This window comes from Trichosurus vulpecula, chromosome 5 (genome assembly GCF_011100635.1).
Source record: "Trichosurus vulpecula isolate mTriVul1 chromosome 5, mTriVul1.pri, whole genome shotgun sequence".
NCBI lineage: Eukaryota > Metazoa > Chordata > Mammalia > Diprotodontia > Phalangeridae > Trichosurus > Trichosurus vulpecula.
In genome coordinates this window covers 174,984,682-175,010,282 of record NC_050577.1, presented here as the reverse complement: position 1 = coordinate 175,010,282, position 25,601 = coordinate 174,984,682, and the positions used below count along the sequence as shown (strand labels likewise).

The window sequence follows — 25,601 nt, the reverse complement described above, 5'->3', positions numbered from 1 at the left end:
CTATTTCAATTTGGAGGGATCTGCATAGAAATGATCATTGAAACCACAGTAGATGACAAAAACATAGCAGGAGAGAATATAGAAAGAGGAGAGGACCAAGGTCAGAGGAAAAATTCATGCTCAGCCAAAGGGAGATGTATAATGAAACAGCAGGAAGAAGAGATTGGAAGAAGAAGAAGAAGAGATTGGAATGGCTACACATGTAAAAGAACCAGTTTAGAAAAGAATCATAGAAATAACTTTTTAAAATAGCTAGTATTTATTTATATAGCACTTTTTAAAAAGTACTTTACAAAGATTATCTCATTATCCTCAGAACCCTGGGAGGCAGGTGCTATAATCATCTCCATTTTTACATATGGGGAAACTGAGTCAGGCAGTGGTTAAGTGACTTGCCCAGGGTCACAAAGTTCCCATTTGAACTTGGTTCTTCCTGGCTCCAGGTCCACTGCCCTCTCCACTGCACCACCTCGCTGCCTCTAAGGCACACAAGCCAAGGGAGAGAAGAAGATACAAAACAACCGTGTCAAAAGCTGAAGAGTCAAGGAGAATAAAGAATGAGAAGTCATTGCACTTAGGAATTAAGAGATCAAAGGAAGTTCCAGTTCCAGTAGAGTGGCAGGGTCAGAATCCCGACTTAAAAGGTTGAAATGAGAGTGGACAGAAAGAAAGAAAGAAAGGAGAGCAAACGCAGACTATTCTTTTCAGAAGTCTGCCAACAAAAGGGATGAGAAACAGAAGACGTATGGGTGGTAAGATCGATTTAAGAGTTTCGTTTCTTTGTTTTTAAAGGTTGGGAAAAACCTGAGAACATGTGTACGCTTCGGGGAAGGAGTCAAAAGAAAGGGAGTGACCAAAGAGAAGAGAGGAGGGGTTGATGAAGCAAGCTCCTAGAAGGAAGAGGAAAGGGTGAGAAGGAACTACTGATGGAGTGACTGGCCTTTAAAGAGAAAAGAAGCAACTGTGTCCTCACAGATTGAAGCTAGGGAGGTGAAGACAGGCGATGTAAGGAGGTTTTGAGTGAAGATCATGACCAATGGCCCTGATTGTCCGGCCAAGTCAGGAATGTAGATTCGTCTGCTGGGAACTGAGGGAAGAAGGGAGAAAAAAGGTAAGATACACATCACCTAGATGGCTTGAGAGAAGAGGAAGATGACCAAATTGAAAAAAAAAAGGATTATTATGTAGTAGTAAGGGTCCAAATGAGATTAGATTGCACCAGGCTGCAGTAGACTCACTTGGCAAGATTATCTGATTTCTTCTCATGGTATTCAGCAGTACCAGGAGCAGAAAGAAAGATGGTGGGTTTGAGGATGGGCAGGGATTAACTGGCGCCACGCAAGAAGTCAGGGGATTTAGGAGAGACGTCTCAACGCACAATTAACCGGCCAGCGTCGAGCAGAGAATGAACAATAGATTTAGGAGTGAAGTAGGGGAAACGCAGAGGGATAGGAAGTCATGATACGAACAAGAACAAGCAACACAGTCACAGGCGATCTACGTAAGATCTGAAGCATGATCCACCTGCTTACAAGGAATGAAAATAAAGGTAAGAGGATTAAAAGAGGTTAATAAGCCACACGTGACAAAGAGGTTTAAAGGGACACCAACAGGTATACCACGTCCCCAAGGATGAGGGCAGGAGTGATGAGGAAGAACGCATGGTAGGTACCAAATTCCTTTATTAGAACGGGATTTTAACTTGAAGGCTGGTAGATGACGGCGTTTGACACCATATTGTTTTGGTGGAACTCTCATGATAGAGAAATCAGAAGAAAGGATACACATTTAAAAACCATCAGAATACTAGATCAGAAAAAGACCTCAAAACCTCAAGATGATCGTCCCTCTAGAGTCTATCTTAATGACTCCATCCCCGTGCCTTATTGTCTTCCATCAGATTATTTAGGAACAGAAAGGGCCTAATTCAAATAACATTCCACCAAGCAACCTCATGTCCTTACTGTGCAGACCAGGACCAGAAATGCTGAGGTCAGCCACAAAACTGAAGAATGGAAGATAAAAAGACAACAGAATGCTCAGCCCCAACCACCCTCCCAATCAAAAACTTAGCGAGAGTAAAGCCACCAGAAAAGAACTCTAACTCTATTCAATAGGAACAAAATAAAGACATCTGAATGAATGAAGCTCATCGCAAAGCTACAATCAATCATGAGCATTTATTAAGCACCTACTGTGCACCAGATACTACACTAGGCCCTAGGGGTACAAAATGTGATGCAGTGGACAGAGCACCGGCCTGGAGTCTAGAAGACTCATCTTCCTGAATTCAAGTGTGGCTTCAGACAATTACTAACTGGGTGACCCTGCGCAAGTCACTTAACCCTGTGTGCCTCAGTTTTCTCATTTGTAAAATGAGCTAGAGAAGGAAAAGGCAAGCCACTCCAGTATCTTTGCCAAGAATACTCCAAATGGGGTCACAAAGAGTTGGGCATGACTGAAAAAATGACTAAATTACAAAGAGAGGAAAAGATAGTTCTGTGGAGAGAAGGCGGCAGAATACCAGCCAGCTACAGGCTAGCATCATCACATCCCCCTACCAGTCTGCAATCTGCCACTGCAGAGCCCAGATTAGACAACAATCATCTATGCAACAGTAAATGGGGTCAGATAAAATATCCTTGCTACCTGAAGGGGGTCTGTAACTGTAATTCACCCTTTCCAGCATTAGGGAAATGAGATTATAATGTAAACGCTGCATTTGTTCTTGTCTTTAAAATAATTGTTTAAATACTTGGAACAACCTGATTCCTTGATATCCCCATTTTTAATACAAAGATAATACCTTTCCTCCTAACTCATATGGGTGCTGATAGCCTTAATAAGATTTACAGCCAAGTTTTCATCTTGTAATTACTGTATTTGGAGAAGAACTGAAAGGCACTGAGCCTGTGTTTCCATTTCCTCTCTTTTCTTCCTCCCATCCCACCCTCTCTTACTATTAAAATGTTGAAAGAAAACTTGGAGATGATGACCAGCTCTTCTCATGTCTTTAAGTACTGCCATGAGCTCTCCAGAGAAAGAAAAGGACTACATTTACTTGTCTTAGAAAATGAATGAGATTTTGTTTAAGATTAAAGAAGGCATTCACTGCTAAAGGGAACAGATTCCATAGATAAATATCTCATGAAAACATTTTCCATCCCTTCTACCTGAAGGTGATTTCATGATTCAGAGTTTTAGGAATATCCCAAAACATTTTAACAAGTTACTCATAATTCTTTGTTTGGTTATCAGTTTTTGAAATGAATGGCAAAAGAATTTCCTCCAAAATTTTATAAGGTAATTATATCCTGAATTGATATTTACACAGCCACAAAGTACAATTTTCTCTGCTAAGCTATGGCTTTTCCGTGGGGTCCAATCTTAGATACTTCCTCATAATACTGACGTGCCCTTTGTCTCTTTGCCTATGGAAATGAATTGTTATTATACTCCAAAATTACCCAGATTATAAATAGATTTCCTGGCTGCCTTTCAAAATGTTGCCAACGACGATAATAATGAAATACCATCTAACGTTTCTATAATCTCTCACGAATTTTAAAAGGAATACAAATACTTAGGGGAAGAGAACTAGGAAGAAAATATTTTGCAATTAAAAGCCCTTGGGAACGGCTACAGAAAAAAAAAATTGGATTTGGATTATATGATCAGAGCTGGATTAAACAGCTAATTTTTTTATAGTTTTAACTGGGGGAGGGAATGTGGGGGGGAGCTCTTGGTGGAGAGGTCTGACCATGATTTAATGGAATCTCTCAGTAAAAAAAAAAAAAATTCTCCACCAATGCAGATCACCAACTGTTCTGGTACTTATAGTCCTAGAGAGCTACCTCCAGAACTGAGAAGTTAAATGATTTACCCATGGTCACATAAACAATACATATCAGTTAGGAATTGAAATCAGATCTTTCTGACTCTGAAGCCAACTCTATCCACTGCTAGGCTGCCTCTCTTGAGAAACTGATACCTAAGGAAAATGCTCTCGTGTCTTTAATAACCCAAGAAGTTGAGTTTCTTCCCAAAGATGGCTTTTCCAAAGGAAAGAACATTTTCCCTTGTATCACTAATTCCTCAATAACTCCATTTCTTTCTAACTGAAAGTTTCACATCCAAACGTTGATAAGGTCCATAAGCTATGAGACATTTAACAGGACCCTGCAGAATGTCTCACAGCCAATAATAATACTTTCAGCCAATAATAAATGTGTTTCTCATACACATGCTATGCACCTGTTTGAATACAGGTTGCGTAATGACTGATAAAAAACATGGTGTCAAAAGAACAACTCCCAGCACAATGTTCCTACACTGTTCAATGGCTCATTGTGACTCTCATCAAAATAGATCGCCACTCTCTTTTCCTATGATGTTGCAGCGTCTGAGAGAATCCTGAATCTTGAGCTGGAAGGCTTCTCAGAGAGCATCATCTAGTTGCAAATGAGGAAACATATGCCCAAAGAGATTAAGTCATTTGCCAAGTCACACAAGTAGTATCAGTCAGGATTTGGCTACAGATCTTTTGACTGTACGGAGCTGAGCTGCCATCTCTTATCCCGTTAGACTGTAAATTCCAATGTCTGGGTGGCTAGAAAGGAAATGTGCAACAGTGTATGTTTAATAAATGGTTTAGGAGGGGTTTCTTGCCACTTCTTTATCACCCATTATTTACTGAATTCTAAGATTATTATAGTCTTTAAAAGCTATTCAAAAATGCATATTTAACCTTTAACAATCTGTGTTCGGAATACAAAGAAGCTAGGAAGTTTGTCCCATGTGCACATCAACCAGTAGATGCTACAGACCCAGTTTTCAAAATGGCTCATTGTTGAGTCTCAGATTTTCCTCGCTTAATCAGCCAGATTTGAGAGAATGTGAAATAAAGTTTTGTGTTTATAGATAGCAAAGGCCTTGCCAGGTCTCAAGCTTCGCTTTATTTATCAATTTATTTCCCGGGATCCAAAAAATGAACCTGGACACTCACTCATTTTGCTCTAAGGAAGGAAAATTCTTTTGGAAGACATTGTCCACATTAAAACGTTATTACATGCATTAACCTTTACCTGAAGGTGGGTCCATTCTGTATTTATTCTCTTGACACCAACCGACTGGTCGAAGTCTGTAATCCAAGTAAAACAACCACTGGTCATAGGATTCAGCCTCCTCCAATCCCACATAGCGAAGGCGTAATCTTCCTCCAACATTTTCAATCACACTAACTATCCAGTACTGAAAGGGGTTCTGAGAATCCTGAAGTTCTATTAAGGAATCAACTGTAATGAGGTCTACAGGGTTTTTCCCTCGCAGAGGCTGTTTAAACAGAAGCAAAACTCCTTATTTTAAACTTTATTTTGAGACTTCTCATGGAAACAGATGACAGCAGAAGATTATATTTTTTCACACTACCATCCAAGCTATCATCAAACAGTCTGGTGTTTCCCTTCCCCCCACCTCATCCTCTCCATAGCAAACCCCCACACTTCCCTTCTTACACACACACACACACACACACACACACACACACACACACACACAATTTTGCCAATTTCTATATTCTAGCAACAAAATCACATGTAAACAGAAAATAACAGTTTGCACTTATTTCCTACCAAACAAACCACCACCATCGCCACCCCACCTCCCTTCCCCGTATGGGTAAAGATGTCTTTAGGATAATTTTAATTTTAAGAGGTAGAGTAATGCTGGAGCAAAAAAACATGTATTCATTAACAGAGAAAAGGCTACTACTCTCTCAAGAGATGGTTATAATAGGGGTTGTTAAAATGACATGGTACCACTCTTCAAAAAATACTCCTTTAAGGATCAGCACCATTTTAGATACCTAATACTCTCTCATATCATAAATATGTCTCTGTCACGGTTAAAGCCTGTCAGTAATTAACCAATTTGTAGACCATGACTGTGTAGTTATTTCTTTTCTGAAATGACCCAATAGTTGGTTTATTTAACCTACAACAGTTGAAATCCTCATTAAGAACTGTTACCATATTAAAAGGTATTTAAATAATTACCCTTGCTGGGAAAAGACTGGTGCAAACTATCTATCTCTAACACATTTTAATTTTCTAATCATACCAAATAAAGACAGCAGCCATCAATTAAATAGAAAATTGCAGTTTTCCAGGGTTTTTTTTAAAGAAATGTCAAAATGATTAAGTTACTTACTGATGGCCATTTGCTAGTAGAGGACAGATACATGCATGTATTTTATTTATACACTTGCGCGTGCACACGCGTGTGTGTGTGTGTGTGAGTGTGACAAAGATCTTAAGGACAAAACTCCACACACAATATCACCTTTTTTAAACCTAAAGGGATTGCATCTTCAATTTTTAGCATTCTTGTACAAAAGGCATCAAACCAAAAAGCTCTGCCTTTTTTTAGGGGATTATTAAATGGTAGATTTTGCAAAACCAGATGAAACACATTTGGCAGTTCATTTTTCAGTTCAATAATGGTTTATACCTCAGTACAATAATTTTGTTATTTTCATTTTACGTAGTAAATATACAAATATATCTTGTCACAACAGTCTGTCAAAGCAAAATAATGTTTCCAAATCTACTCTCATGATTGTCAGCTATAATATTATTTTCTTCAGCACAACCTATAGTTTAATACCAAAAGTCTAATATTAATGTTAATCCTTTAAAAAAAACAGACTAAGCTATTTCCAGTTTGGTTTGCATATGGAAAGCTTACTAGGTTATTAATTTTCACTTGAGCTATCTTACCGCAGAGTAATCCTTCTGAAATAAAATATTTAGTGTGGAACCATTTATTAAACTAATCCAAGAGTTTGCACTAGAATGTGTCTAACTTCAGTTGCAACATGAGGTCCCACAGAATGATATGACAGTATGCCACATCTTTACTACACTGATGCAGTGATTGATGTACGTGTTACCACAGAAGACGACTCTGCATTGCCATAAGCATAAATGGCCAAAATTCATGCAGATCTATCTGTGTATTCCAAATCAAGTGCACAAAGACACAAGATCTAAACTGCTTATGTCAAATATAATACATTTGCTATTTTTTGGTCCTAAGCTAGAGTGTCTGCACAGGTAAAATGTGACCAATCAAAAAATAAACGATAAAACAACATAATACATAATACATACACCTTCCAGTAAATTGGCGGGTGCTGTTCGAGAGCCAGTCAAATCATGTATAAGAAAATCCGTCCAGTCTGTGTACTTCTCTTTGATGGCTGCGAAAAGGTGAGGAAAGAACATGTAAACACAAAGAAGTCAACCAGTCGAAAGCCCAACCGCTACTTCAATGACTCTAATGGGGCCAATGAATCCACCAACAAATACTTATGGACTCATCTATTCTGGAAACAAACTATTACACACAGGTATTAAAAAGGAGCAGAAATGCAGACTTTGCTTCTGAGAACTTTACCATCTTAAGGAAGATCTGAGATTCATATGAATTCAATCTCAATGCAAACCAGTACATTAGATATTGCTGAACTAGAAGGCACAGACAACACATGCTACAGAAAGTCAGAGAAGGAAAAGAGTGGTGAGGACAGACCAGACTGTAGAAAACACAGATCAGAGGGATAAGAACTAAAAGGGGTGTTCTCTAGTACAAAGAAAGTGTAGTGACAGATTACCAAAGGCTTCAAAAGCCAGGCAAGTTTGATGTCACAGCCAACAGCAAGCCACTGAATAGGCAGAAGGTGGCAGGTTAGATTGAGAAGGGAAAGGATGGGTTGGAGGGGTGGGGAGAGGGTGGGGGTAAAATGTGCAATGTTAGAAAAGCCAGTACAGAAGTGGTTAATATGGTCAGGCAGCACTTGAACCCTCTAGGAGGGGGTGATACTATGAATGTGGAAGAGACAAAAGGAAGGATAAAAACAGTCTGGTTGTTAACCAAAAGACAAAGACAGGGAGGAAATCAAAGACTATCCCCAAGGTTTAGGAGTGTCTTAGGATCCAACTCCAGATTGGGTTATAGTTCATATACAACAAAGTACAGTCTGTACATAAAATAAACACTTGAACACACACACACACATATGCTTTGTAAAGTTGTTTAACTAAATTCTACATGAAGGAACACTTCTTACAATTTTGTGAAATTATAGGCAAAATTTATTTATTAATGCACAGATGAACACAAAGACTTTTCAAAAATATTACTGTTCATTGCCACCAGCTATGTGAAAAACAAAGGGCATTCCCTTTAGAAGGGCACATGAAAAAAGCATAGCCAAACAACTCTAGTTGCTAGGAAAGGGAAAACAAATAGACTGCTTGTCCATGGAGAATAAATGTCAACGGGGCAAGGGGAGGTGGTGCACATCTCCAGTCGTGATCTCTATCTGGCCACTGGACCCAGATGGCTCTGGAATCCAATTCACTTGTACGTCATGGCATCACCTCCCTGAGGTCATGGTCATCACTGAGAATGAAGAACAAACGATGCCAACAACAAATGTCAAGGAAGAAATTATCTATCTTGGTGCTCCTCAAGACTCATGAACAAGTTCTAAACCTTTCTACGGCGTGTTCAACACTTTACAACCATTAACTAGGTGGCCCAAGGGAGAGAGAACTGACCTTGAAGTCCTGTCTCAGATATTGTGACTTAACCTCTGCCTCATTTTCTCCTCCGTAAAACAAAGATAATAATAACACCTACCTCCAAGGATTGTTGTGAGGATCAAATAAGAGAACTTTGCAATAATAAATATATTTAAAACAAATAAAAAGATCTAACACTTTATTACCCTTAAAGTTAATAAGTGCTTAATCCTTAATAAATGTTAAACTCCCCTATCTATACATTGTGACTTTTAGTTTCAAACTGAGACCAGATATGCTTCATGTGTTATAAAGCAATTCCTTTTAATAAACTTCTGAATATTTATTAAGCTTTCTGGAAATAGGGAAATTGAGCCATTCCCTGGATCATCAAATAGCCATGTTTTTAAAAGGGATAGATTTTAAAAGGGATAGATAAAGGGATAGATTTTAATCTACAGCAGATAGCTCTATCAACTCAGCATCCATTCAAGTCATTCTTACTTTGATTAAAACCAGGCAGATCATTAAGTGTTATTTCAAGACTTTAGGAATTTGTAAATCCAGTAGCACTTTAGAATAACTTATTTTTACACAATAGTGCTTTAGTGAAGAAGTCGTATCTCGCAATAGGAATAAGTACATAAGTAACCCTACATTCCAAACCACCATCATTTTTTGTGAGTGTACTTCAGGATGACAGGAAAATATTATATATCCTAATCAGAGCTGGAAATGTCCTCTGAAAGAAAACGAGTACAGAGTAGGAGACAGCAGAGGGAATTATTTTGATTCAAGCTTTCAGAACTTGGAAAAATAGGACAATTCTAGACTTTGAACCCAAGCTAAAATGGTGTAAACAGTCCAACAACTTGTCAGGTTGCAAACTGGCCCACCTATACGTAGTAGCCCCCAATCAGCATAGCACAGTCAGGCCCGCTCCTTGAACAATCTGACTCTTGTGCTCGGGGTCAAGTGCATTAAGGGTGCCAACCTACTGTCCTTATCTCTCTGGCTGATGTAGCAGCCAGCCAGCCAAACATCATATCCTAAATGTAACAGCTCTTCACTCATTTTTGTGAGTTCAGGGAGGTGGATAGGTGACCTCTGCTGAAACACAGATCAAGTCTCATTCTGAGGTAGTATATTCCTTCCCAGGGACATGTAGTCAGGAAATCCTTGGAATGACAAAACAACAAAACTGGAATTTCTCTTAATTTTCTTTCAAATACTCAAGAGTTACTTTTTTGCAGCCAGTTGTTTACTCTCTGAAAAGTCAAATTTCCCATAATTTACCTCTGGGCTAATGCAACATAAGACTTTTGAGATCCCCCTGAACGGCAAGGAGATCAAATCAGTCAATACTTAAAGAAATTAATTCAGGCTATTCACTGGAAGGTCAAATACTGAAGCTGAAGCTTAAATACTTTGGCCACATAATGAGATGACAGGACTTGCTGGAAAAGACCCTGATGTTGGGACAGATTCGAGGCAAAAGTAAAAGGGGATGACAGAGGTCAAGAGGGATAGATGGTGTCATGAAAACAACAAACATGAACTTGGACAGACCTCAGAGAGATAGTAAAGGAAAGAAGGGCCTGGCACGCAATAGTCCAGGGGGGCACCAAGAGGTGGACACCACTGAATAACAATAACAAACGATGCAACAGAAATGATAACTTGGAAAAAATTGTCTATCACATGTTACTTTTATAGACAAGTTAGTAAGCTCCATGACGAGCTAGGGTGATAGGCACACCCTGTGAAGCGTAAATGCCCACGCATATAAAGGATGCTAAAAGAAGCTTTGCTAAATAGCTAGGTTTCTTCATTAGCTTAGTGAGTACTATATTCCTGAAAAGATATTTAAAAGTCTAAGTGATACTATCTGGTTGAAAAATGGAAAAATTCAAATTATTTCATCTCTCAACCTAACTCGTCCTTGTTCCTTATTACTGTCTAAGGGGTTTTCTTTTCCAGCAATTTTCTTCTCTTTTAAAAACAGATTTTAAACAACTGGTTGTTCCTAGCTTCTGGAATAAACTATTTCTCTCCTGAAGGGCCTAATTACCTTGTAAAATACATTTAAATAGAACAGTTTTCAAAACAGGTTTCCACACACTATCAAACAACTCTATTAGCTGGTCTTACACACATACACACACACACACACACACACACACACACACACACACTCTATCTGGCATTATGTAAGCAAAAACCTAATTCAGCATCTCTAATGGACTGTAACAATCTTAAGAATGTGCCATGGTCCCTGCAGTTGCAAGAAATCTGTAGCAAAAATGCATTCATTGGTACACAACACGCCACGGTAGGGTCTGGCTGTTTAAAGAACACCACACACACACACACACACACTCACTCTCTCTCTCTCTCTCTCTCTCTCTCTCTCTCTCTCTCTCAAAAATAAAACCAATGACCAAGACAGAACAGGAAGGGCTGACGGGGAAAGACAGGCTCATGTATCAATAGCAACAGTGGCAGTGGGTGATTTCCAGGCAACTCACGTTCCACGATTGGATTGTTCCCACTTAGAAAAAGTCATCTATTCCTAAAAGGTATCTGTCTGTGACTTAATTAATCCATTCAAACTCACCCTTGTTCACAACAGGAATGGGCCCATAAAACAAGATGCCCCAATAAAGTATAAAAGGCTAAAGAGGAAACTTACAGAGCATGTCTTGATGTACCTGGAAACTTAACACAGAACAAAGAGGGGCAGCCTTGAATTGTTGCTGGACAAATTTAGGGTACATAAGAGGGAAAACAGCATAGTAGAATCAGTCAACAAACATTTATTAAGTGCCTATTACGTGCCAGACACCAGACGAAGACTCAGATGTCCTAGTCCTGATTCAGACTTCTTCAAGACGTCATGTCTGTGAATCTGTCTCCTAATCCGTTAGATTGTGAGCTCCTTGAAGACAAGAACTGTCCTTTGCCTGTGTCTGATATACAACAGGTGCTTTAAAAATGTGTACTGACTGACTAATGAATAATGGTGATATTTCTTGTAACACACGCCCCACAGGGTCATTGTGTGAGCAGAGTAACATAAAGCACTACACAAGGGTGAGTTGTCACTACTAGTCCTTCACTCAAGTCCTGTACAGATGACTCTTCATAGGACGAGGAAAGATAATTCCAAATGTTCCAAGGCCATGCCGATAGCTTTGAAAGACACCATACCAAGGCAGGAAGCCCTTTGAGCATCCAGTGCCAGATTATATGTCCGCTGCCAAAATTGAGCAGCGCTCAATTGAAAGGGGCTTGACACGAGGTGAGATGTAAGGTGCTGAACTTTTCTCATATGGCAAGTCAGTAAGTGAGAGAAAAATTGTTCTTCAGTTATTGGGGCGGGGCGGGTGGGGGAGAAATGAGATCAATTTGATAAAACCACAGACCTCTAAAGTATCATTAAGAAGCAGAGGACTTCCAAGGCAAAATATGGACTTTCAATAAAATAGAGGACTTTCAAGCTTTCTCAGTGAAAAGACCAGAGCTGAATAGAAAATTTGACTTTCAAACACAAGAATCAAGAGAAGCATGAAAAGGTAAACAAGAAAGAGAAATCACAAGGTACTTACTAAAGTTGAACTGTTTTGTTTACATTCCTACATAGAAAGATGATGTGTATGATTCATGAGACCTCAATATCATAGTAGCTGAATGGAATATGCATATATATATATGTTTATGTATATATATATATAAGTGAATGTGCATGTATGTATATATGTATGTGTGTATATACATATATATATATGTGTGTGTGTATATATATATATATATATATATAGAGAGAGAGAGAGAGAGAGAGAGAGAAAGGGAGGACACAGGATAAGTTGAAGATGAAGGGAAGATATCTAAAAAAAATAAAATCAAATTAAGGGATGAGAGAGGAATATATTGAGAGAGGGAGAAAGGGAGAGATAGAAGGGGGTGGATTATCTCGCATAAAGGTGGCAAGAGGAAGCAGTTCTGTGGGAGGAGAGGAGAGGGCAGGTGAGGGGGGAATGAGTGAATCTTGCTCTCATCAGATTTGGCCTGAGGAGGGAATACCATACATACTCAATTGGGTATCTTACCCCACAGGAAAGAAGAAGGAAGAAGATAAAAAAGGGGGGGATGATGGAGGGGAGGGCAGATGGGGGTGGAGGTAATCAAAAACAAACACTTTGGAAAGGGGACAGGGTCAAGGGAGAAAATTCAATAAAGGGGGATGGGTTGGGAAGGAGCAAAATATAGTTAGCCTTTCACAACATGAGTATTGTGGAAGGGTTATACATAATGATACATATGTGGCCTATGTTAAATTGCTTGACTTCTTAGGGAGGGTGGGTGGGAAGGGAAGAGGGGAGAGAATTTGGAACTCAAAGTTTTAAAAACAGATGTTCAAAAACAAAAAGTTTTTGCATGCAACTAGAAAATAAGATACACAGGCAATGGGGCATAGAAATTTATCTTGCCCTACAAGAAAGGAAGGGAAAAGGGGATGGGAGGGGAGTGGGGTGACAGAAGGGAGGGCTGAATGAGGAACAGGGCAACCAGAATATACATCATCTTGGAGTGGGGGGGAGTGTAGAAATGGGGAGAAAATTTGTAATTCAAACTCTTGTGAAAATCAATGCTGAAAACTAAATATGTTAAATAAATAAATTTAAAAAAATTAAAAAATAAAAAAAAATTAAAAAAAGAAGCAGAGGACTATTAGACTTATCTTTGCCAGAGGTTCTTAAGGAAAATAGGAACAAAATCTTTCATAACTGGTTCACTGAGAACAGGGTGGCAGACCAGATTATCTCCTAAGGTCCACTGGAGCCCTCAATCCAATGATTTGGTCAATTAAATCAACTGGTAAGTTCCTAGTGTGTGAAGTATACTATACTAGGGAGTATGAAGGTCACAAAAAAAACAGATGACACTTTCTGCCTGCAAGGAACTTACGATCTAGTTAAGGAGACAACATAATGAGAGAGAAATTATGATGTAAATTAGAAAAAAAAACAGACTCATCGGTTGGGAGAATCTGGGTTTAAACTCTGACATTCAGTAGTATGCAAACTTGGACAAGACCCCTAAGCTCTGAGCCTCAGTTTCTTCATCTGTAAAATTAAGATAATATCACCTGCATTAGCTACCTCACCACATAAACTATGCTATGCACTTGAAGTGGACAACTCATAGGACAAATATAAGAGTATACATATCCAGAACAGAAAGTGGCAATGAATTGGGTCCAGCGTTGAATGAGAAGAAAAAAGGCTGGACTGACCTTAGGAAATGATGCTGTGGTTTCAACGACCTCAGGCTTCTGCTCCAAATGAGGGCCCGTCTTTTTAAAATAAATATTCTCTCAGTGATGCTTAATGGCTCCAAGCCACAAAACATCATGGTGACCAAAGCATGAAAGTGTGGAGGGACCTCCCCACTTATACAGTTTATGTCAGACAATGGTGGATGTGAGTGGACAGTGACATATTACCAGCAGAAACATGTGAAGGAGAACAGATGTAAAGGTCATCATTAGAGAGATATTTGACTGACTCTTCATGTGCTGTGAGCAAGTAACAACCAATGGATAGCTTATGTATTTTCCTGGTATCCATACCACGTCAAAAGTCCCTCAGGAAGGCCTGCCAGCAGGTGGGGTTAACTCTTAAAAAGGAATGATAAGAAAACATGGACATCTCAAAGGGAAGGAAGGCACCGAAGGAGTACAACCAGCCCCACTAAGAGAAAGTACATCTATTAATGACATCACAGGTCCCTCAAAGTATGAAAGAAATGCCCCACACAGTCTCATTGTGCGAATCAAACAAGGAAATACATGTAAAGTGCTTTGCAAACTTTGAATTACTACCTATTACCATAAAATGACAAAAAAAGTAAAATTAAAACTATGCCTACAAATGTACTAATAGAATATAAACTAGAATTGGCTAAAACATGTGACACAATCAGTAAGGAATTGTGCCCCACACTAACCCCTTTCCAATTAAAAATTCTAAAATTAAAAAAAAAATCTCCTGTTTCTAATTTGCACTTTGAAGGAAAGTCCTACCTAGTCTGCTAAACGCCCCTGACAAAGGCCTGCACTTTAGCTTTCAAAGAAATGGTTTAGATAGCAATAACGTTATTCTATAACATGCATTTGGCATGTGGTTGAATACTGATTTCTCAATTTTCACTTCCGTAGTTTCACCTAGGGGAAAAACCACATTTTAGAACTGTAATCCCAATTCTATAATTATGAGAAGATTGTTTCATTCATTCGATAAATTCTTAAAAGTCTATTCAACCCTGATCTCCAAAGCAAAACGGAATCATTATTCTTCTGACAGATATCATCAAAGCCAAATTGAAAATGTTAGTGTGCCTATACAAGAGAAACAGTTCTGAGAAATTTCATTTAAATCTTTATTTTAATAGCCTAAATAAACAGCAGTTGAAATGCATGAGAGAAGCATTATTTAAAGGCAGCCTATATGAGTCCCCTTTTGAAGGGAAGAATCTTTTTATAATCCGAGTAATAATTTCCTTTTCTGGAAATTCAGCAGTTTTTTTTAACTTTAAAACTATTTATTTTTATACTGATACACAGTTTATTTATAACATAGGTTAAAACAGTACCAGCTATTCGAAATACTCTATTTGTGACAAACCTAAAATTTCTAAGCATCAAAATTATACAACACATGATTTTTATAAGAACTATTTTTTAAAATTTTTCTAATTTTCTAATTCTTCTAAGTCTAGCCTTTCTGACCTAGGATTATAAGTCAGTACTAATTTGGCTATGATGATTCTATTTAGAATCATTTGCAAGTGAAGGAAAGCATACTGGAAAATAAAAATAAAACTGATTTCAATGTATCTTCATGTTAAATTCAACTTGATTTTTTTTTTCCCTAAGCAGTCAAAAATATCTTTCAACTCGAGGTCTCTTTCCACCAAGTGTAGTCTCTAGTTTACCCTAGCAATGACTAATCTTCGAACAAAAAGATCTACAATTTTAAAAGACCATTATATAGATAGCCAACCAATCTCTGATTTTTATGAGAACAGAACCAATATAGTGACCATGGAATCAATATAGTGACCATGGTATACACCATAGACATCAAAATGGATGCGCACACACACACACACACACACAGAGTTCATACTGTATTTCCCATGAGTTGTATATTTTTCCTACATTTAAATCAGATGTATGTGTTTTTGCTGCCTTTCATGTTGTGTAGTAAAGCATTGTCTCAAAAGAAAAAAATTATAATCAGATGTTTTTCTAATTTCTAACACATAAACACAACTATAATCATAAAATCCATCAAATCTGGAACAGATTTACTTCAATTCAAACTGTGCATCTGTGTTTAGTGCTTTTCTCATAGCTCTATTATTCACTTATTCTAACAATCCAATATACCTCTCCCCTTACCATAGGTGATCCCAATTCAATGTAAACCTCTTGTGTTTATTTTTTAAACAACTGTTCCAGTGGAAAACACGTCAGTAGTAATGGTTTCATGCGCACATCTGTGTGTGATATATTCTTTGGCGGGGCGGGGGGCAGCACTTCTTTAATGTAGGGCTTTGGTGGAAGAATCAGAGCTGAACAAAGTGGTTCCTACAAGGATTACTGCCTTTATGTTTATAGGTTTTAGGTTTGATTGTACGAGGGATCCTGGCCTCTATACTTTCTCTACACCAATCCTCACCTCCATTTTCTCTCTGTCTGTCTCTCTTTCTTCCTAACTCACTCCCTGCCTCCCCCCACCACTGCCACCATGCTTCATATTACACAAAGTCCAGTCGTGCAGAGGCCTACATCATTGCCGCCTTCATCCTGCCCTCTCCAGAGACCCTCACCCCTATGTGGTCTCCCTTCCTCCACATTTCTCTCATCACCTCCTGGCCCTGCTGCTCCAACCTTTGCTCCTCTGAAATTAGGGGATACAAATAGTTACAAAAGAAGGTTTAAATAGAGAACAACAACATTCACAAACTTGCAAACACCTCTGATTTTACAAATTTTGGTGCTCAACAGAACTCACCGAAGTTGTGTCAAATTGCAATTACTGTTATCATCTGCCAGAGCTCATGCATAGTTTCGCTAGTCTAACCTACAATAAATAACATCCTATCTATCTAGCAGTATATTGTAATGCTCAAATATGTATTTTTTCTGCCTGATTTCCAAAAAACTATTTGTATCTCTGTAAATCAACATGTTTACGTTACTCAGGCACACTGTAATTTCTTTTTTTTCTGTCATAATATATGTTCTCAAACACATATCAGGTGGGCACATCTAGGGTCAAGGCCCTCTAAGTGGCCCCTGGAGTTTTACTCCACTGTGGTCTTCTGGGCATTTTCAAGCCAGTCCTTTTCAGATGAGGGCAGGCAGTACACACGGGCTGAGGGGGCTACAGTGAAGTAATTCCAATTGAATCATCCCCCCTCACCCCCTTCCCGGCCACCAAAGGGACCTACTGTTCCCTGTGAAGACACTGAAGTCCTGCTCACACTCATTAGAGCAATCAGAGGTCGACTAAGCAAAAGTAATTACACCAACTTGGATGAATTAATGATAACACCTGCTTCCAACAGAATCAAGGTACGCCTCCTGCCATCTGGCATAATTTCTTTAAGGGGCCAAGAAGCTAAGTGGCCTTTAAGACTATTAAAGGAAATTTTAAAATCTTGGCATTGTCCGTTGTTTAGAGAGATTCATCTACTAGGAAACTGAATTGCTTTTGTTACTCATTTCCTTCCAGTCTTTTCCAGGAGCCGATCGCCTACTATCATGGCTACAGATGTAGCCTATGAAGTCAGAGAAATCTGTTCCAAATTCTCTAAGTTTTAAGTCCAGTTGGATCTATGTTTATGTTGGAAATAAAAACCAAAATATTCATTTCAAATCGTTTGCTCTCAGCACTCTTGCATTTGCTATAATTTCCTCTTAAGGCATTAGATACTTCTATTTCCCTTCTACCGGCATAATTTTCCTGAGTACCTATTTCCTATACAAAAGCCATCAATTCCGAATTGACAAGTCACCTAAAGTTCACAGTTCTAAGTTCTGTGGAATTAGACACCTGCTTGCCAAAGATTTTATCCCCTTAGGGCTACCTCCTGTTTACTCTCATAAAATCATTTTTGTGTCAGAATAAAATTGCCTTCATTGTGATTTTTCAAAATGCCACATTTAGGTACAGGAAATAGGGGAATAATGAGCACACGTGCATAAAATCTGCACATTAGCATGAGAATCGCATGTGTCCAAATAAATGATTCAGTCTGTTTTCGGGCAATTTTCAAGTTAACATTGTTATTAATTATTTTTTTATTTATTATCATTCTGTTATAATGAAAGTTACTATTTCTTGATGTGCTTCCTTCCCTCTTTCTCCAAAGTACATTTCATGCAATGAAAACATAAAAACAGCTGAAAAGACCAACCAACGAGTAATGGGTGAAGCAGGATTAATGAGGACCAAAAAAGAATTTTCCCCAGGCCACATCTTCAGGAACACTATTTCACAGATTAGAATGAGTTTTAGGAAGTTTAAATAGTCTCTTGGTGAAGAGTGGGAGAGATCACCATTTTACCCATTCTGGAGAAATGTTCTAAGAGAAAACATTTTCCAACCTTGCTGATTTATAATCAGCATTATATTTTGTGTGTGTGTGTGCGCGCGCACACACGCGCTTGTGTGTGTGTATGCATACATATAATAATAACTGAAAAGTGTAGAAAATGCTTACTTACTGCATACCCAATTCTTACAATGACTCTAGGAGGCTGTATGGGTATTATTCTTCTTTTTAAGAGATGAGGAAACTAGGGGCGGGACTAGGTGGTGCAGTGGGTAGAGCACCAGCCCTGGAGTCAGGAGGACCTAAGTTCAAATCTAGTCTCAGACACTTGATACTTACTAGCTGTGTTACCTTGGGCACGTCATTTAACCCCAATTGCCTTGCCTCCCCCTTCCAATAATAATAATAATTCAATTCAATAAATTTAATTCAATTTTAAAAAAAAGATGAAGTTGAGGCTCAAAAAGTGAACATGTAGCTAGTAAGTGTCAGAGGTTACACCACATTAAATCTCTGACACTAATATCTAACAACTTAAAATTTCTTAAGTTATCATGGAGCTTTACAGCTAATAAAGTGCTTTCATGAGACCTCATTGGATCCTCACAACAAGCCTGTAAGATAAACAACGCATACATTATCTCCATTTGAGAGATAAGAAAAGGGTGGCCCAAAGAAGTCATATAATTTGTTCCGGGTTCTATGTCTGAAAAGGGCTACGACTGAGATGAAAGCCCCAGGTATTCTGACTAACCGCAGCGTTCTTTTTACTACACAATGCCTTCCGGTATTTCTTTGCATAAATACCGCAATGAATTTTGAACTATGCCAGAAGTGCAAATAAAATGTTCATATATTTTGACAAAAGTATATGTCCCAAGGAGGTCAAAGACATCCAGAAAGGTCTTATATAAACGGAAATATTCATAACAGAACTTTCTGTTCATGAAATGAAATAGACTAGATGCCTGACCATTTGGAAATGGATGAACAAATTGACATAAATTAATATAATGAATTATTTTTAATATAACAGATGGCAAATTCCATAAGAAAATAAACATGAATAATTCAGAGAAACTTGGGCCTTCTTTGAACTGAAACAGATAGCACAATACACACAGTGACCATAACATTAAGAAAGACAAGACAGAATCCTGTACAATGCAATGATCATTTTTGATACAAGCGCACTCATAATAAAGCACGCCTCCCTCTCCTCTCATAGAGAGGTGAGTCATGACAGCAAGTGTGGAATGAAGCATACGTCAACAAATTTGGTGGTTGGGGGTGGGGGTGAGAATTACACTTCTCTGTGACGAAGGAAGGTTTTAATGGGGAATCAGTATTTAGAAGTGACAACAGAAAGTCAACAAAATATTACTGCTATGCGTATGTGTAAAAAATAGTCAAAAATACTTCAATGACTTTAAATGTGACAATTAGTTTGTATGAACTTTATTTAAACTACTGAACAATACTTGAATTGTTACATCTTTTCTCAACATGCAAAAATCTGAATTTCAAAATGGATAAAATAGAGGGGGGGTTATATTTTTAGAAGTTTGGGGTATTTTTACAGGGTGGGTTCATATCACAGGATTATTTTATATTCTGATTTCTTCTAATGGATCTGAAATGTCATCTGATTTAGAAAAATTCTACTTTTTGTTTCCGCAGTTTTTTCAAGAGACCATCTATTGTAAAAGTGAATACACTTTTCTTATACATGAGCAATTAAACTACAATAGGCATTAGACACACCAATAGTAAATTAGCAAACAGTGACTTTTGCAAGGTATATACTCAAACATTTTTAAAGTATACAAATTAATACTCAGTTGCTCAATAAGCATTTGTTAGGCACCTGCTATGTGCAGGTGCCATGTTAGCCACTGAAGAGACAAAGATAAAAACAATATATTACCTACGTCAAAGAATTTTTATATTATGTTATACAAGGAAACAATGTATATACTGAAATTTTAATATAAAAAATAGTCATTTCTGAGGAAGTGGAGCACTCACAACTTTAGGGGGTGAGATAAGGGTGATGTTCTAGCAAGAGAGACTGAGGAAGAAAAAAGAACCAGGAGACAGCAGAACCATGAAAGATTAGATAGGAGAGAGTACCCAGGACAAAAATTCTGAACCATTTTTGCATTACAGTCTGGTGAAGCCAAGGGACCTCCTCTCAAAATAATGTTTTTTTAAAAATGTATAACTGAAAAAATGCCAAATTTTAGTTAATGAAAATAAAAATATCATCTCCCCCTATCCAAATTCACAGACACTCTGAAATCTGTCTGTGGATCCCAGGTTAAGAACCCCAGATCTATGACAGTAAGTTGGGTAACAGTCTCAAGTGCTAAAGTTCTCAAAAAGCTGCCACAAAAAGGGGTCAAGAAGAGAAAGAACTGAGAAAAGGCCATCAGATTTAGCAATTAATACATTATTGGTACCCTTGGAAGAGAGCAGTTTCAGTTGAGTAAATGAGGTCAGAAGTCAGATTGTGAGGAGCTAAATTTTGGTGGTAGGTGAGGCAGGGGATGGCAATTTACAGTGTAGACAGCTTTTTTTGAGGAAGAGGGAGAGGGAAGGAAGGAAGAAGAGAGAAAGAGAGGATAGACAGAGGAGGGAGAGAAACAGAGAGACAAAGAGAGATAGAGAGACAGAGACAAGAGAAGACGAGGTAATGTAGGTGGTATGAGGAAAAGAAAAGGTATAGAACAGATGACCAAGGATATGGGACAAAGAGTCAATCTGGGAAGAAAAAAACGGATTGGCATAAAACCCAAAGAGTAAACAGTTGAGATGATATAGTACTGAACCCAGCAATCAGTGCACATGTGAAATATTTTAAGAGTTGGGGTTTGGAAAAGAATGGGTGGCAACAAGAGAAGGGAGGGGAAGAGATTCAAAGGTATAGGATAACACAAAGTTGAACTAGTTAGCTAGGCTCAAGATGCACATAACCACCCAGGGGAAACCAAGAGCAATATAATAGGTATTCTTTGATCCAAAACATACAACTAATCAGAATATATCTATAATTCAACTATAACTTCTCTGAACCACTGACTTTTCATATGCAATTATGTTATCTTGCAATTGTCCTAGATCGGCAAGTCTAAAAACATAAAATGTCACTTTTTAATTACAAATAAAGATTTTTTGAAAATCTTTAAGCCAGATAACCAGTGACTTGCACAGAGCAGGTACTTAATAAATGCTTGAACTGAATTTAATTCAGCTAGAGTCCATTACATCATTAATAAAAAATAAAAATGTTGTGACAGATCATGGAATGTTCCTCTCAACAGATACAAATCAGATTAGTATTAATTTGTAACTTTATAAAAATCAACTCTGATTTTACCTTCAGTGACTGTCAATACAATTATCATTATATACAACTTCAGTGAAAGACAATGAAGAGAGTCAATAGGATGATTCTAAGTGTTCAAACCAACATCTGGCATGAATACAGTACACAATGAAATTTTTCTCTTCGGTAAAAATAAAACAAGATTAGAAGCCTGCATTTCATGAGAAATATCGGGTATGCGAACAATTAAGGGAAGCTTTCTTAAGCATGGTATTCCTGTAAACATTTGGTAAGGCAACCAAGGAAATGGTTAGACAGGTGGTAGTTAACAGGCATGTCTGCAACCAAATCATGTCCCCCAAATGTAGTCAAATTTTGTAATGCTAAAGAAAACTGTCCACTACCTGCCTTCCAAGATGCTTCAAAAAATAATTAGAATTCTGTTTATGAAACAATTTGTGCTCCTTGGGAACAGTTAGAATTTCAAGGAATTATTCTTCATAAAAAGAAAATTTTCAAGTGTTTTCACAAACTCAGCTGTCTCTAAACAAAATTTGTATACAGTTATAGCAGATTTAAATTCTTCCTGGTTTTTCTCTAGACATACTTTACTATTCCCAGGGCACACACACACATGCATGCACACACACACACGTGCGATAAACATTTAAGAGATAAAAACTACAGAGCAGTTAATAAGAATTAAAATTAGGGTATGTATACACATTCTGGTTACACATGAGTTTGCTCTGAAAAATGAGAAACATAAGTTTATTATATATTTCCCACCAATGAAATGTCAAAGGTTCCATTTCGATCCAAAAACTGACCTCATTCCTTCTCCTACCTCTTCTCTTGGCAGCTCTAGAGTTTTATTCTGGAAATAGCTATTTTTTCCTTTGAGACTTCAGTATCTACGTCTTGAAATTATAAAGGCACTTGTGTGCATATATTTGACTACTGTATACAGAAACATAAAGCTCTACAGACGGTCTATTCTTAGAGTCCAGCTAAATAAGACAGGGTTGGCAGGTACAGGATGCCGATTTAAACATTATAAAAGGCTAAGCGGTTACAAGATCTAAGCAGACAGAGCCCAGAGAATCAGACATAACCGTGTTCGTGTACTGGGCCGGCAATTCTGGAAAGCAGTATCAAATCATGCTAAGAAGGTAACCAAAATGCCCGTAATCTGCAGAGATTCCACTCGCTAGACATATTCTATCCAAGGAGATGAATGATTAAAAAGAAAAGCCTTCTATTCACTGATGAAGTACAATGACCACGGGTATGAATCACAACAGATAACAGTGGCTTTGGTATTGATGAGCTGAATGATGATTTGGTTTTTTTTTTGCTTTTTTTTTTAATTATCTGTTATAAAGGAGAGTTCTCTGGGAGGGGGAGGCATATGACGCCTCCATTGACTAAGAACAATGTTAATCCCAGGGAAGCAATAACTTTATAAGCACATAGGCTTAAATAAGGACATATTCACATGAGTAAACTGACAGACCTTGACACAGCAGCAACTTACAGTAGGAAAAAAAATGACAAATGTAATGATTGATGCTGAACAGCTGAAAAAAAGATAAATCAATCATCCTGTGCTTTCTAGGGGCTGTACAATCTGTGAGTCTGACTCAGTGGAATATCTCTATCACTTCCACTCATGTAAAAAATAATCTATATTCATAAGAGGCAGCATGTATATAAGAGATAAAACACTGGATTTGGGAGTCCAGAGAACCCGATGCCCTTCCTCAGACACTTACTCATTGTGTGACTAGAAATTTAATCTTTTTTTTGTTTGTTTGTTTTTTTTTTTTTTGGTTTTGGGCAGGGCAATTGGGGTTAAGTGACTTGCCCAAGGTCACACAGTTAGTACATGTGTCAAGCAAGTGTCTGAGGCCAGATTTGAACTCAGGTCCTCCTGACTGCAGGGCCGGTGCTCTACTCACTGCGACCCCTAGCTGCCCCTAGACATTTAATCTTTATGTGCCTCAGTTTCCTGATTTATGAAATGGGCATGGTAGGAATTAAAATCAATGGCTGCTAAGGTCTCTTCCAGCTTGAAACCTATGAAATTACGTTGGAATGTTTTGTAATTTCAGAAAATAGTCCCATTAAAAAAAAACAACCTTTTTTAAAATGTGAGCAATCACAAATCAAATAAGATATACCTTGGTCTCCCTTAATAGATTGCACAAAATATTGCCAAAATCAGTCAGTTGTTTGAATGGAACACACACACACACACACTCATACTCACTCTCTCTCTCTCTCTCTCTCTCTCTCTCTCTCTCTCTCTCTCTCTCACACACACACACATAAAATGAAGTCAAAATGAAATTTAGACTTCATAGTCTTTTAGATTTATAACTGAAGTTTCCTCTAGACCATCTAGTCCAACACATTCATTTTATAGATGAAAAAAACCAAGGCCTCAGGAGGTTAGGTGGCCTGCCCAAAGTCACAATGGCAGTAAGTGGCAGAGCTAGGATTTGAACCCAAATCCAATTCTAAATCCCATGTTCTCTCCCCCTGTACATGCTACCTCCCAAATAAAAGCCTACAGAACCCAGTATTTCCAGGTAGACTCCCATCTGAGTATCAAGCAGACCCAATCCTTCCTGACTTTAGAGATTAGACAAGATTACATGCATCCTGGGTGGTATGGCCAAAGATCTGATCTTGATCAAAGAAGAATATCTTCGGTTTTTTGTTTTTTAAGCAATATCATGTTTCCAGAAACTTTCCATTAAAATTAGTCTTATTCATCAAGGACCTATGATTTCATTAGTAGGTAGATACAAGAACTCCCTCCCCCAGGCAGATCACAACCAGTAGATAACAAAGTATTGGAGAGTTGGCTAAGGCCCGAAGAAGTTGATTGATTAAGTGACCTGAACGAAGCTAGCATCAGAGTCATTGGGTGAAGTAAAAATCTATCCAACTATGAATACCTCAAAATAAAAACAAACAAAATTCTGTAAGAACCGGTTCATTGCCATCCCCAGAAGGCAGTGTTAGGAAAAATTCTAGAATTTACTAAGGATAAAAAAGAGAAACAAACGGTGGCAGATTTTGTAAAACATGAATATGCCATTCCAGTACACCAAGAGTGCCCAAAGATGCTGTTCATTACAACTTTTGGTTTCAGTTTGGTGTAACAGAAGCAAGAAGTCCTGCTTTTGGTTCTACCATTGCCTACACTGTGCATTTGTATTCCCACAACTGCCTGGCGTACTTAGGGCTCTTACTACATTGTTTATTTTTTGCCCAATGCAGTGTATGTCCTAGAGGCATTAGAACTAATCCAGACCTGTCAACACTCTCTTCTTACAAATTCAGTGAAAAGTCAAAATACCTAAACCACTATCTATACTTAGTTAACAAGGGGATGGAGGTAGGGGGAGGGAGAAAAAGAGAGAGAGACTGAGAGAGAGAGAGAGACTGAGAGAGAGACTGAGAAAGACTGAGACAGAGACAAACAGAAACAGAGAAAGAGAGACACAGAGAGAGAGGAGACACACACACAGGGAAGCTAGGTGGTACAGTGGATAGAGCACTGGACCTAGACTTAGAAAGACCAGATTTCAAATCTGACCTCAGACACTAGCTGTGTGACCCTGGGCAAGTTATGTAATTCTGTTTACCCCAGTTTCCTCGTCTGTAAAAAATGAGCGGGAGAAGGAAATGGCAAACCACTCTAGTATCTCTGCCAAAAAAACCCTAAGGGCAGTTGGTCCAGGGGGTCATGAAAAGTTGGACAAGGCCAAATGACTGAACAACAACTCTTTCTACTTCACCCCTCTGCCTGCATCCCTCCCCCCAATATGTATGTAAATGTGTGTTTATATACACACACACACAATACATGCATATACCCACATATACGAACAAGATTTTTTATATATATACATACTCATGCATATACATATGTGCATATATATACACACTGATGTATGTATATACACACACACACACACACATGCATATACCTATATATAGGATAAATTAGATTCAATCAAGAAAGGGAAAGCCCTAGCATTAAGGGA

At 38.1% G+C, this 25,601-nt stretch overlaps 1 protein-coding gene across 1 annotated transcript in view; it reads right to left on the bottom strand.

The window, feature by feature from the left end:
• Positions 1–25,601, bottom strand: part of SFMBT2 (Scm like with four mbt domains 2) — a 248,989-nt gene that overhangs the window by 138,099 nt on the left and 85,289 nt on the right. Inside the window, exons 4-5 of the mRNA XM_036759565.1 lie at positions 7,170–7,258; positions 5,085–5,331 (exon numbers count right to left, since the gene is read on the bottom strand). Coding sequence (XP_036615460.1) covers positions 5,085–5,331; positions 7,170–7,258 — 336 coding nt within the window. The remainder of the gene's footprint in view (positions 1–5,084; positions 5,332–7,169; positions 7,259–25,601) is intronic.